The following is an 11,756-nucleotide window of genomic DNA, read 5'->3' on the forward strand; positions in this document are numbered from 1 at the left end:
TACAAATGTCATGAAAGGTCAGGCTCTATAGTGGTATTTTTCTTATAAAAGCCGCTAATTATCTTTCTATAGTGGCATTTAGTTTGTCAAACACCGCAATCTTTACGCCTTTAGTTGTGTTTATTTCGTATATATCAATTTCTAATTTTTATTACCCGAATTTAATATCCTGTAATATTATCTAATAAATAAACTTAAAATTTAATTACGATACAAATTGTGTAGAAAAATAAATCAAATTTTATAAAATTAAAATGAAATGTAACATAGTTCAACATTGTTCACTAGAATTTAGTCTATGTTCTTTCTCTTCCAATTAAAAAAAACATTGTTCAAATAAAAAAAATTCTTCTAGAGGCAATTTTGAGCATTGATCTGCAACTTCAGTTGATTGCTTTCATCAGGAACGTACATTCAATTCAAACAACAGTGAAAACAACAGTTAATCATATAAACAGGTTTCAGGAACTGCATTTTCAAAAAATAAGCCTAATGAATACTATCACAAGATTTCCAGCAGTACGAAGAGCAGGAATGAGCTCTGAAGGAGATGGATTACTGCTAAAACACAAGTGCAAGCCATCAGGTTAACAGAAATGTGAAAAACAACCAAAGATATTAATTGTTAAGTACTTAATACGACTCGAATTAAACTAATGTTATTTGTTTCCTAAAACTATTCGATTTTAAAAATATTTTTTAATTTTAAATTATTCGAACTAATGGTCTTCTTCATCATGATTTTGGCTGCTGCCTGCAAAGAGGAAAAAGTAACAAAGTTCCAATAAACGACTCAGGCATCCACTGAAAACACTTACTTATATGTTCAGCATTCAAACCTGTGTACAAAGAAATACTCCTGTAAGATTAAGATCAATAACCTCCTGCCATTGTGATTTCTTCATTCTCATCAGCAAAGTATCCCAAGTAATTTCCTGAAATGATGATCACCAACTTAAGGGTCTAGGTCGGAATCAACAATTGATTAACTAATGCAAAAGGAAGGATTTTTAATAACCTGTATTGTTTATTAATATATCAACAGATCCCCATGTATCAACAGCCTGCACATATAAAGTCATGAAACATGCATCTACTATCAGATTACAAAATATGAAAAGGGAACAATCACTCACAATTTTTATCATTGCCTCTCCATCAGCTTCTTTAGAAACATCTCCACCAAAAGTAACAGCCTGACCACCATACGACTCAATCTGCAAAAAGTCCAACAAGTTATTACTATTAGCCATTTCAACCATGCAGTATGATCTAATAACTGTCCAGAGACCATTACAAATAACCAAAAAAATAGAAGAACATGAAGGCACTTTACTAAAAATTTTAAAGAAAAGACTTGAGTAAAGACTAAAGGAGACAAATGGTACAAAATATCCAATTATATCTAGAAAAAGGGTCATATTTGATATTATTTTTCCTTTAGATGCATACAACCAGATGCAAAAATGAGCACATAAGGAATCCTAGAATTAGATTTCATGCACCATGCACCCTACAAACTCTCATGCACAATGCCAGGTTACTAATGAATTCTTATGCACCAGTTGAATTCAGCCAAGCAAGAAACCTGCTCAAATTTAAATAAAAAAAAACAAACAAACAGTGGGAGAAAAGAGTACATATTAGACAAAAAGGAACTGGAAGGCAATGCGAGGGAGAAGAACGTCGGCGGCTACGTACATCGGAGAGAGCTTTGTGGGACAGAAAGAGGGAGGTAATGGAGGCTGGATCATTAGTCTTCCCGTCTTTCAAGTGCCGCTCTTTCATCAAGCGGTCCATGGCTGGATAAAGCCCTAGTCCCCCCCCCCCCTTTTCACTCCTGAGATCTGGCGGCTCTAACAGCATAGTCGTTTTTCCCCCTTTGTGTTTTAACACTTTCGGATCGCATCATATGAAAGGGGACTAGAGTGCTGAGTTTCAGTTGAAAATTACCCAACATTTCGCAATAAAAAAGAAGAAGAAGCATGAAATGGGATTAATTGGGAAATACCAACAAACAGAAGGAAGGCAAAATAAATGAAGAGAACAACACATGGACCAAATTGAAACAAAAAAAATCTGCCTTGAAAATAAATGAAGAGAACAACACATGGAACAACACATGAAAGACCCAGAGTGAAGACAAGTGAAAAAACATACCTTGAAAATCTGGGTGTGATTGGGATTTCATGGAAGGAACAAAGCACATTGGTAGAAAGAAAAACCCTAATCACAGAGAAAGAACAAAACAGTGGTGAAAGGACTTATCCACTGACAATTTGCCTTCAAGATTTCAAATTAAATGAAATAAATAACTTGCTCATAATTTAACCGATCTAAGATTAATTAAACAGATTTTTCTAAAAAAATAATTTATCGAGTTTAATTGCGGCGTTTGTTTTAAAAACGCCACTAAATAACTTATAAATTGCGCCATTTATTGAAAAAATACCACTAAATTACTGACAAATTACTGCATTTATTTTAAAAAGGCTGCTAAAGTATTGAAAAATTGTGGCGTTTATTAAAAACGCCACTATAGACGATATCAATTGCGGCGTTTAACAAAAGAAACGCCATTAAAAGGTTTGGGATGTTAAAATACTAAGAAAGTGTGGCGTTTCTAAAAAACGCCACTAACAAACTGATAAATTATGGCATTTGACTAAAAATGCCACTAAAATATGGATATTTAGCGGCGTTTTAAAAAACTGCCACTAGTGTTATTATCTTGTGTCATTTTGACTGTAAACGTCGTAATATGTGTAAAGTTTACTTAAATAATTTATAAATAAATTATAAATACATACAAAGAGATATTTAAAATTAATATAAAAGTGATTTTTCAGAATAGATTTAACACAAATTAATATTAAAAAGTTTCAATACCATGATTTAATAACTCAAAACACAACGTAAACATGTAGAGTAATTATAGTATTAAATTACGACCGCAACAGTGTAACGATCGTATTAATGTTTTTCAATCATCATGACACTACAAATTGCATCTGCAACATAAAATCGTAATTATTTTTAAGAAGTAACTCACGTCGTAACATTGTAACATCCGCAACCACAACTGCAATTTAGTATTACATCAAACCTACTGTATATCACATTGAATTCAAAACTTGTGGTTTCTTTTTGCTTTGCTTTGATGGGAGAGAAATGTGGATGAACCCAAATTTTCTCCTTTGTGTGAAGATCTGTTTCTGTTTTTGATGATCAGTTCTTGGTTGAAATCTCACATCTTGCTTCAGTTCGTCAAGCATTTGGCTCAAAGCTACTTTCTTTCTTCCACTTTGGCCTTCATCATTTGCCCTTTTCACCACACATTCTTGAGGAGTAACTTGTTTATTGCTCAGCATATCATTCATCGACACTGTTGTTGGCCTCGGAACAGGCTTCGGGTCGTCGTCGAATTCCGGGTTTTGCTTGTTCATCAGGTCTCTTAATGGTGATCTTGGAAGATTTTGATGTGAGTCGTTGGTTTCGGTACCATTGTAGACCACCTGTTTGTTGTTATGTGACTTGTGCACATGCCAGGGGTTAATGATCCATCTCCTGAGAGCCTTCTCGGTATCGAGTTGCTTCCGGTTTGCGATTTCGACGCTTTTAAGAGCCTCTTCCAATGCCTTTTTACAGTGTTTGATTTCATCTGATGATTCCTCAAGCTTCCTCAGGATTGCGTGTTCAGAAATATTGTTTGCTTCATCAAATCCATGCATTGTATGAATCATTTTCGGTGTTCGAGGAGACTGATCCGTCTCCGGCTCTGGCACCGGGAAGGAAAACCCCGATGACGTCTCGTTGCTAGACAAACCCTTTGTTCCGGCCAGTGCACCGAGTTCGAAAAGAGCAAGAGCCTCTGCTGCCATGGCTGCTTCCTCCATTTTCTTAGCTGCAAACCACCTCATTTCACAAGCTTTGTCAACTAATGGATCTGCTATTGGTATCACTCCAAGATCATCGACAGTTTCACCGATGTTCGATTTCGCTTGCTTCGACTCCATCAAGATCGAATCCGACGACAAAACCGGACGGCGGCGGCGGTGAGGTCTCGAACTCCCGGTTCTGGTATGCTCATTATTGATCATGCTTTTCAAAGCTTCATCTTTGAGCTGTCTCTTTAAATCTTCCACTACTCTTTTGGTAGTTCCCAATTCTTCAAGCACATCAAGTGTTTCCAATTCTTTCACTATCAGATTTTTCTCCAATTCTGCTGCCTGTTCAACTTTCTTTATGTCAAATTCTTCATTTCCATGCTGCTCATAAACACAACATAGCATGCTGATGCAGACACATTCATATATATATATACTTATCATACTATACATGTACATGTACATGTACATACACATTACACACACATTCATATATATATATATATATGCAAACAGACTGCATGACAGAATAAAACATACCTTTCTTACATCCTACATACCATAGGCAAACCAAAAACAGAGAAGAACTTACATATGACTCTGCAAACTTGTGCAGTGGCACCCAAGGTCCGCTGCCGCCAAACCGGGTCACTGCCTCCTTAACCGACTCGAAAGGCGGTGAAGTATCGATCTCGGCTCTCCAACTCACCCTCCGAATTCCGTGGTCCGGGGTGCAAAACTTGAAGTCCTCGGCGCCGGGCTCGGGCCTCATATTCCCGGGTGTACCCCGAACCCCTTCCATGGAAGAGTCTTGAGGTACATAAGCTGCTGCTTCCATTGCATATGCATACATACAAATAGCTAAAGATTGACTAATAATGTGGAGATGTGAATGTGAGTGTAATTTGCAAAAGAGAAAGGTATGTCTTCTTAAAGGGTGTGCAAATTTTAGCTTTAAAGATTGAATATATATATATATATATATATATATATAAACATGTTGAAAAATTAAGCATTGTAGAATATTCTTTGTTATGATCATGTCCTTAGTCCCACTTGGTGAGAGAAAGAGAAAAGGTGGCAAAGTGATTTCCTTCTTTTTGCTTTTGAATGTGGACCAATTGATATTTTTTTCAGCATATAACTAAGGGTAAATTATATGAATGGTTCCGATTATAAGATATTGTTTTGTTAAGTCTTCCGACTATCAAAGTTACAAAAATGTTCTTCCAAGTATAAGATATTGTTTTGTTGAGCCCCTCGACTATTAAAAGTTACAAAATGGTCACCAGACTATTCATTATGTTCCAAATTCATTCTTTTTCTATTAGAAAATCAGCAGCCATCTGAATTGGATGTTAACAAGTTGTCTGAGATATGATAGTAGTTTAAGATTATAAGATCAAATTTTATCATATATCATATAACATATTAACATTCAGCTCAGATTATCGTCAAATTTTTTAACGAAAAATGACGAATTTTGGAACATAATAAATAGTCGGAGACCATTTTATAACTTCTAATAGTCGGAGTATTCAACAAAGTTCGAAATTTGATAATTCATATTTATTTTTCTATTTTTATTTTATGTCGGGTGATAAACCAATAATATGTTGACACGTAATCGAGAAACGATGGATATGTCAGGGTTGACTTGTCTGTCTTTTGGTACATCGTGTTAAAAACTTAACGCATTTAGTACTTAAACTTTCATTTTTTTTAAATCCATACCTAATGTTCAATTTTCATTTCATTTTAGTACATCGTGTTAAAAACTTAACGCATTTAGTACTTAAACTATCAGTTTTAACTCATTTTAGTACCTAAACTTTCAATTTTTTGAAAACTTAACGTTAAATTTTGAACGGATGTACTAAAATGAAATAAAAACTAAAATTTTTAACGGTTGTAACTAAAATGAAATAAAAACTAAACTTTAGGTATGATTTTGAAAAAAATTAAAAGTTTAGGTACTAAAATAAAACAAAACGGATAGTTTAAATACTAAACATGTAATATACCCTAATTTTTAATTTTTTTTTTCTATTTATATGATATGTTTTCTTCTGTTTTTCTTATTTATATTTTCAATTGTTCGATTGTTGTTTTTATTTATCTTTTTATCGGGGTTAAATTTGGCATCGTCACGGCTGATCAATATGACTTTTATTATTATTATGTTGATTTTTACAATTTTGGATCATCAAATTGTATTTGGATACACTATTTGCGTTCGTTGATAGTTTTATCACATAGCTTGACTATAATTTGCGATTTGTCGATGGTCTTTCAATAGTTGAATCCTCTTTTATTGTTCGTTTTCCAATTCAGTCATACTTGTTCGTATTTATCTTATGTCGAGCTTTTTATTAAACTTTTAACATTTTCCTTGTATTGGTTCTTGTGTCATCTTAAGTGACTAATTTCTTATGTCAATTTTTATTAAAAAATGATCTAATTATGTCTTTAGTTTATGGTAATGGTTATAAATGTTGGTAAAAATTATTGTAAAATCAAACTGTTAGCATTAAATGAACATATTAAAATAAAATTAACGGTAAATAAATAATCGTGTTGTGGTATGAACCATGATTATTGAGGGTGTTTTCGACTATTCCTTTCGATTCGATCCGATATCAATAGCTACAACAGAGGTGACTAAGTGTACATCCTCAAATTCAATTTTTAACATAATATCTGACAAAGTCAAATCTAATAGTTAACGATCATATATGATACTCTTAAGATTAATATTCCAAAGTCCAACACTAACTGGGACACCATAAACCCATTGGATGAACATGATGGGAGACACCCTTTATATCCTCTCTCGCGATCAAGTCTCTAATGGTTATAACTTTTCATCTAAATCAAAAAAGGTAAACCGTCAATCGTTGACGAGATAAATTTATTTTCATCGACAAAAGTCCTATGCACAGCAACAGTGGTAGTGCTCTTGTTACCATTACCAACTTTTGTTATCAACAATAGAGGGCCTTGCATTTCAAAGTATGGATTTGCTAAGATTTAAATAACGGTACGTTATCAGTGCCTGCTATATAGTAGTAGCGGTATTGTCTGCGATTGTTATTATATGATCGTAATATTAAAATTTTCATTGTAATAACGTTCGTTATGTCTGCAATCATAATAAATATGACCACGGCGAGTGCTCTTCCCAGTGCGGTGGCTGCTGAAGTTGTGAGGGAAGACCGATATGTAAAAGATGCGTGCCACCGTATACTTTATGAACACTGAATCATAGCTTAGGGAATGAAGATGAAGTGGGGCCTTTTAGGACTTGCGTTAATGAGGAAATATTCGATTAAATAATTATTTGGGTAAATTATGTACGCATTGAATAATTAAATTATCAGTTTTAGTTTGTTTTAATATTTAAATTTTTATATTTTTTAGAATTATACTTAACGTTTAATTTTTTGTTTTATTTTAGTACATGTCGTTAAAAACTTAACGTGTTTAGTATCTAAACTATCACTATATCAGTTTTAGTCTGTTTTAGTACCTAAACTTTAATTTATTCAAAACTTAATGTTAAATTTTAAACGGGGTACTAAAATAAAACAAAACTAAACTAAATTTTAAATATAATTTTAAAAAATAATTAAATGTTTAAGTACTAAAACGAACATTAGTCACATTAATACTGCCACGTACATATCCCAAATTAATAAAAAAAATATTTCCACGCATATACAAATGAGGTTACATCAAGATCATAATATTTTTTCTACCACTCACCTCTTTTATTGCTATTAGGGATAAAGTAACCTTTAGTCCCTAAACTTGGCAATTCTTTCTAACTCAGTCCTTGTACTTTTTCGGTCCGTGACACAATCTCAGAACGTTACATTATCAAGAGGACAAATGAGAAAAGTTGTCGAGTTCTGGGAGTAACGAAGATAAAAAAAGTTTAGGGACTAAGTTAGGAAAAGTTGTCGAGTTTAGGGACTAAAAGTTGGTATTTTCTTTTGATGGGGTGATTTTTTTTTCATACTTGTAATCCTAGTGGAGATATCTCCAAGGTTTTGCTGTCCATTTCAATACAACCCTCGTTCACTTCTTTGGTTTCCCTTTTGTACACATATTTACTTGATGCCCAAAGAAATGCCCCTAAATTAAGGGTTGATATGACCAAAAGGAACCCATAATAATAATCCAAGTGAGAGTCATTCAAATTGTCACCAATCCAGCTCTTATGCTCACCCCTGCCTGTGATTTTATCAACCATTGTCACCAAAAAGCTGTTCAAGAAGTTCCCGACTCCGATCCCGCTCGTGAAAAACGTCGTCCCCAGGCTTTGCATGTCTTCCGGCGACTGATCGTAGAAGAATTCCAGCAATCCGATCGCGTTGAACACATCGGCTATCCCGAGAAGAACATACTGTGGCATCAACCAGAATATGTTCATGGGGACGATTTGATTCGGTCCCGTGATTCGGTGTACTCTTATGACATGCATCCTCCGGACTTCCATGACGTACGCGATGGCGATCGCGATGACCTGGATGAAAAATCCGATGCCGAGCCTTTGAAGCAACGTGATACCCCTCGGATTCCCCGTCCTCCGGCGCATGAACGGCACGAAATAGCGGTCGTACATCGGCACGGAGATCAGCATGGAGAGCGTGACGAAGCTACCTAACGAAGCCGCCGGGATCCGGAAGCTCGAACCGAGGCTCCTATCCATTGTGGTTCCTTGTTTCACAAACAATGTGTTGATTTGAGCCCAAATGGTGCTTGGAACTAGGGTGACTAGCCATATTAAAAGCATCCCAAAGACAAGCTTTGTCCCTTCCACTTGAGTCACCGTGCACGGTGGTTTACCTGAGCCGCCATCTTTCACTGCAGCTTTGTCTAAGAATCTGTGTAAAACACAAACATGATTAGTTGATAAGATGGGATCCTAATCATCTCCATGATTCAACCAATCATGTTCCACAAATCATTTGTCTTGATTTGTTGATTAACTCCATAGTGGGGGGGACCATTGATATTGATTTTTTTTCGTCTCGGTGCTACAGAAAGGCGCATCCGAGGGGACCTTGGCTTTCGTCGTCGACCCCACCGTTGCCTCCGGCACAGGAGATTTCCTGGTTATGCACATGCGTAGCATTTGTATGGTCTAAAATGGACCAGATCTCTTATTAAATTCCATCCCATAATGATTACAGTTCCCATTTGCTTCATGTTTTTTGTGTATATTATCTCAAAATAGTGGGATAATTGGTGGGGGGAAAAGAAAAATCACCTGAAAATTGGAGTGTAATGGACCTGCCGTTTCCCGCTGTCGATATAGTGTCGTCGTTCGTGTTCGTGAAGCTGGGCAGGGCTTTCCGGGAGCTGAAGTTTCCTGTTTCTGAATGCCGTAACCGAGACCCGAATCAGGTCCCCTGCAGGGCTCTTTGTCTTCCTCACTTTGTGTCGATAAATAGGGGTCCCAAGATAAAACAAAACAAGGGAGACCATGAGACCTATCGTCGGGATCCCGTAACCGAGCCCCCAACCCAAATTCTCTTGAATGTAGACCAGTCCGAGAGTGGCGAACAAGGCACCGAGGAAAGAGCTGAACATCCACCAGTTGAAGAAGGAGACCTTGAGCTCCTTTTCATGGGGATTGAAATCATCAAACTGGTCAGCCCCAAAGGTTGATATGTTAGTCTTTGTTCCCCCTGCTCCTAGTGCTATTGTGTAGAGAGATATGTAGAAGAAAGTTATTTGCAGAGTCGATGCCTTGTTGCACACTCCATCGCTGCATGTCGGCTTCAACGATTTCAGTGAAACTGCTGTTGTGAGCATTATCATTCCCTATTGACACATCGAAATCATGATAACGTTAGACAACTCGAGTTTCGACACTTCGTTTTTTCTCGAAGTATTCGTATTGAATCGACAAAGGATGTTTTACGAGTTCAAGTGTGAATGTCGGATACGAATACATACGTATCGACCACGTATACCGTATGAAAGCTACGAAAAATGGAGAGTAGTGGTAGGTGAGTTACCATGACATAGATGAGAGATGAAACGGTGAATGTCCAGAACCGACCGAGGAAAGCATCTGCAACGTAAGCTCCGAGGATCGGCGTGATCCAGACCGAACCCGACCAGCTATTCACGTTTCTTACAGATGAAACAGTGTCTTCATGGAGTTGGGTCGTCAAGTAATTCACCAAGTTCGAAGCTATCCCATAGAAAGCCATCCTTTCAAATGCTTCATATCCTGTTTAAATCCATGAATCAGTACAAGAAAACTTTCCAAAATCATCCAACATTAGTCCAATCCCCATTTCCATTTTCAATATCCGGAAACTTTCTTGCGTCGCAAGAAAACGAGCAAAAAAGGGAAAGGGGAGCAAACGGTCGAAACAAACGAAACCCGTTTTAAGTAACGACGATAACGTGACGTTACGATCATTATCTCATACTTTCGGCACCTGAACTTCCCCGGAGTTCGAGTATATACTAACATGTTCAGCACTTTTGTGTAGTCGGGCTCATCGGACTGCTATTCGAATCCGAGTTTAGATTCCAAATCGAAAACCAATGAGACCCAAAGGTTAAAACAACAAGAAGCAGCCGAGAGAGTTCATATATATGTAAGTATCTGTATGTGTGTGTGTGTGTATATATATATATCTGTATATGTATATCTTACCAACAAGGAAAGCACAAGCTTTCCATTTTCCAGTTTTGGAAGCAATAACAGGGCGGCCATGGAGATCGACAGTTCCATCTCGAGTGAAATCTTTGATTTCCATTGTTATTTAGAGCTATGTTCTTGGAAGAATCGATGGAACAATTTAGAGAAAGGAGGAAGAATCGAAGAAGATGAAGAGAAAGGTTTGGTTCACATTACTTTCTCCTGGTTTATGCTTCAACCAAAGCATGCTCTTTATATAGCCGCCTCGATTTGATTTATGATGCAAAATATGAGGTTTTGTTGCTATTTTGCACCGATGGATGGCAATTTAATTCGATATAGATGAGTTTTCATCCTATCTAGATTAGATTGGGTTAGATTTTTTAAGTGGTGAAGTTGGATCGGGTCGAGTTTGTTGAAGGGTGAAAAACTCTTATTCGATCCGATCCAGAAATAATAATATAATTTTCTTAAAAGTTATTATTTTTTAATTAAGTCTTTATTTTATATTAGATCGGGTTAGATTGGATTTGTAATATAAAAATTCAGATTGGATCGAGTCAGATTTCTACTAAAAAATTTAAGTCTGGTCGAAGTCAGGTAGAGGATATATATTTTCAAATTGAGTCGGGTCAAGTAGAGAATTTGTAATTTTCAAATCGTATCGAATTCGAGCAAAAGATACATATTTTTCAGATCGAGTCGGATTGACCAAAAACCTAATCTAACTCAACTGTTACCTTCCCTATTTGCATCCTTTCATTTCCTTTGTTTTTAAAATAACATTTTATTTAAATTTAATAAAAATGTATTAATAGTATAATATAATATTTTGTAGTGCATAAATATCATGTGTAAATCATATGTAGATTTAATCAAATTTATATTATGATATATTTTGACTATAAATCTGACTATAATTTATAATGATGTTAATAATAATTACTCAGATATATATTATATACAACTATAATTTCTTTAATACTTTAAGGTATTTATAATATAATATCTATTAAAAAAATTAATTTATTAATAATGTTTATGTATTTTATAAATTTAATTACTCAAACTTAAAATTTAAAAAATAATATTTTTTTACCTTTAAAATCACTTAGTTCGTATATAATTATAATTATTATTGTATATGTAAAAAAATTGTTACTGTATTTATGACTTCAAATTATTACAAATTTTCTTACGGA

General features: G+C 35.4%; 2 protein-coding genes across 2 annotated transcripts; both read right to left on the reverse strand.

Annotated features, from left to right (window-relative positions):
- Positions 1–3,081: 3,081 nt before the first annotated feature.
- On the reverse strand, positions 3,082–4,793 carry LOC120204129 (WEB family protein At2g40480-like). The gene is made up of 2 exons (XM_039204217.1): positions 4,480–4,793; positions 3,082–4,268 (listed from the first exon to the last, which is right to left on the reverse strand). The coding sequence occupies exons 1-2, from the start codon at positions 4,738–4,740 to the stop codon at positions 3,117–3,119; spliced, it is 1,413 nt and encodes a 470-aa protein (XP_039060148.1). The 5' UTR covers positions 4,741–4,793; the 3' UTR covers positions 3,082–3,116.
- Positions 4,794–7,886: 3,093 nt separating this feature from the next.
- On the reverse strand, positions 7,887–10,768 carry LOC120204130 (protein NRT1/ PTR FAMILY 5.1-like). Its single transcript, XM_039204218.1, has 4 exons — positions 10,570–10,768; positions 9,917–10,134; positions 9,163–9,719; positions 7,887–8,776 (listed from the first exon to the last, which is right to left on the reverse strand). Exons 1-4 carry the CDS (start codon positions 10,670–10,672, stop codon positions 7,903–7,905), a joined length of 1,752 nt encoding a protein of 583 aa, XP_039060149.1. The 5' UTR covers positions 10,673–10,768; the 3' UTR covers positions 7,887–7,902.
- Between the last annotated feature and the right edge of the window lie 988 nt (positions 10,769–11,756).

This window comes from Hibiscus syriacus, unplaced genomic scaffold (genome assembly GCF_006381635.1).
Source record: "Hibiscus syriacus cultivar Baekdansim isolate YM2019G1 unplaced genomic scaffold, ASM638163v2 tig00010533_pilon, whole genome shotgun sequence".
NCBI lineage: Eukaryota > Viridiplantae > Streptophyta > Magnoliopsida > Malvales > Malvaceae > Hibiscus > Hibiscus syriacus.

Excerpts from the sequence above, each read along its gene's own strand:
- LOC120204129 (XM_039204217.1), bottom strand. The coding sequence starts at position 4,740 with ATGTATGCATATGCAATGGAAGCAGCAGCTTATGTACCTCAAGACTCT. Across the intron at positions 4,269-4,479 it reads ACAAGTTTGCAGAGTCATAT|CATGGAAATGAAGAATTTGA; the intron begins GTAAGTTCTTCT and ends GTTTATGAGCAG.
- LOC120204130 (XM_039204218.1), bottom strand. The coding sequence starts at position 10,672 with ATGGAAATCAAAGATTTCACTCGAGATGGAACTGTCGATCTCCATGGC. Across the intron at positions 9,720-9,916 it reads CATCTCTCATCTATGTCATG|GGAATGATAATGCTCACAAC; the intron begins GTAACTCACCTA and ends ATGTGTCAATAG. Across the intron at positions 8,777-9,162 it reads CATTACACTCCAATTTTCAG|ATTCTTAGACAAAGCTGCAG; the intron begins GTGATTTTTCTT and ends TGTTTTACACAG.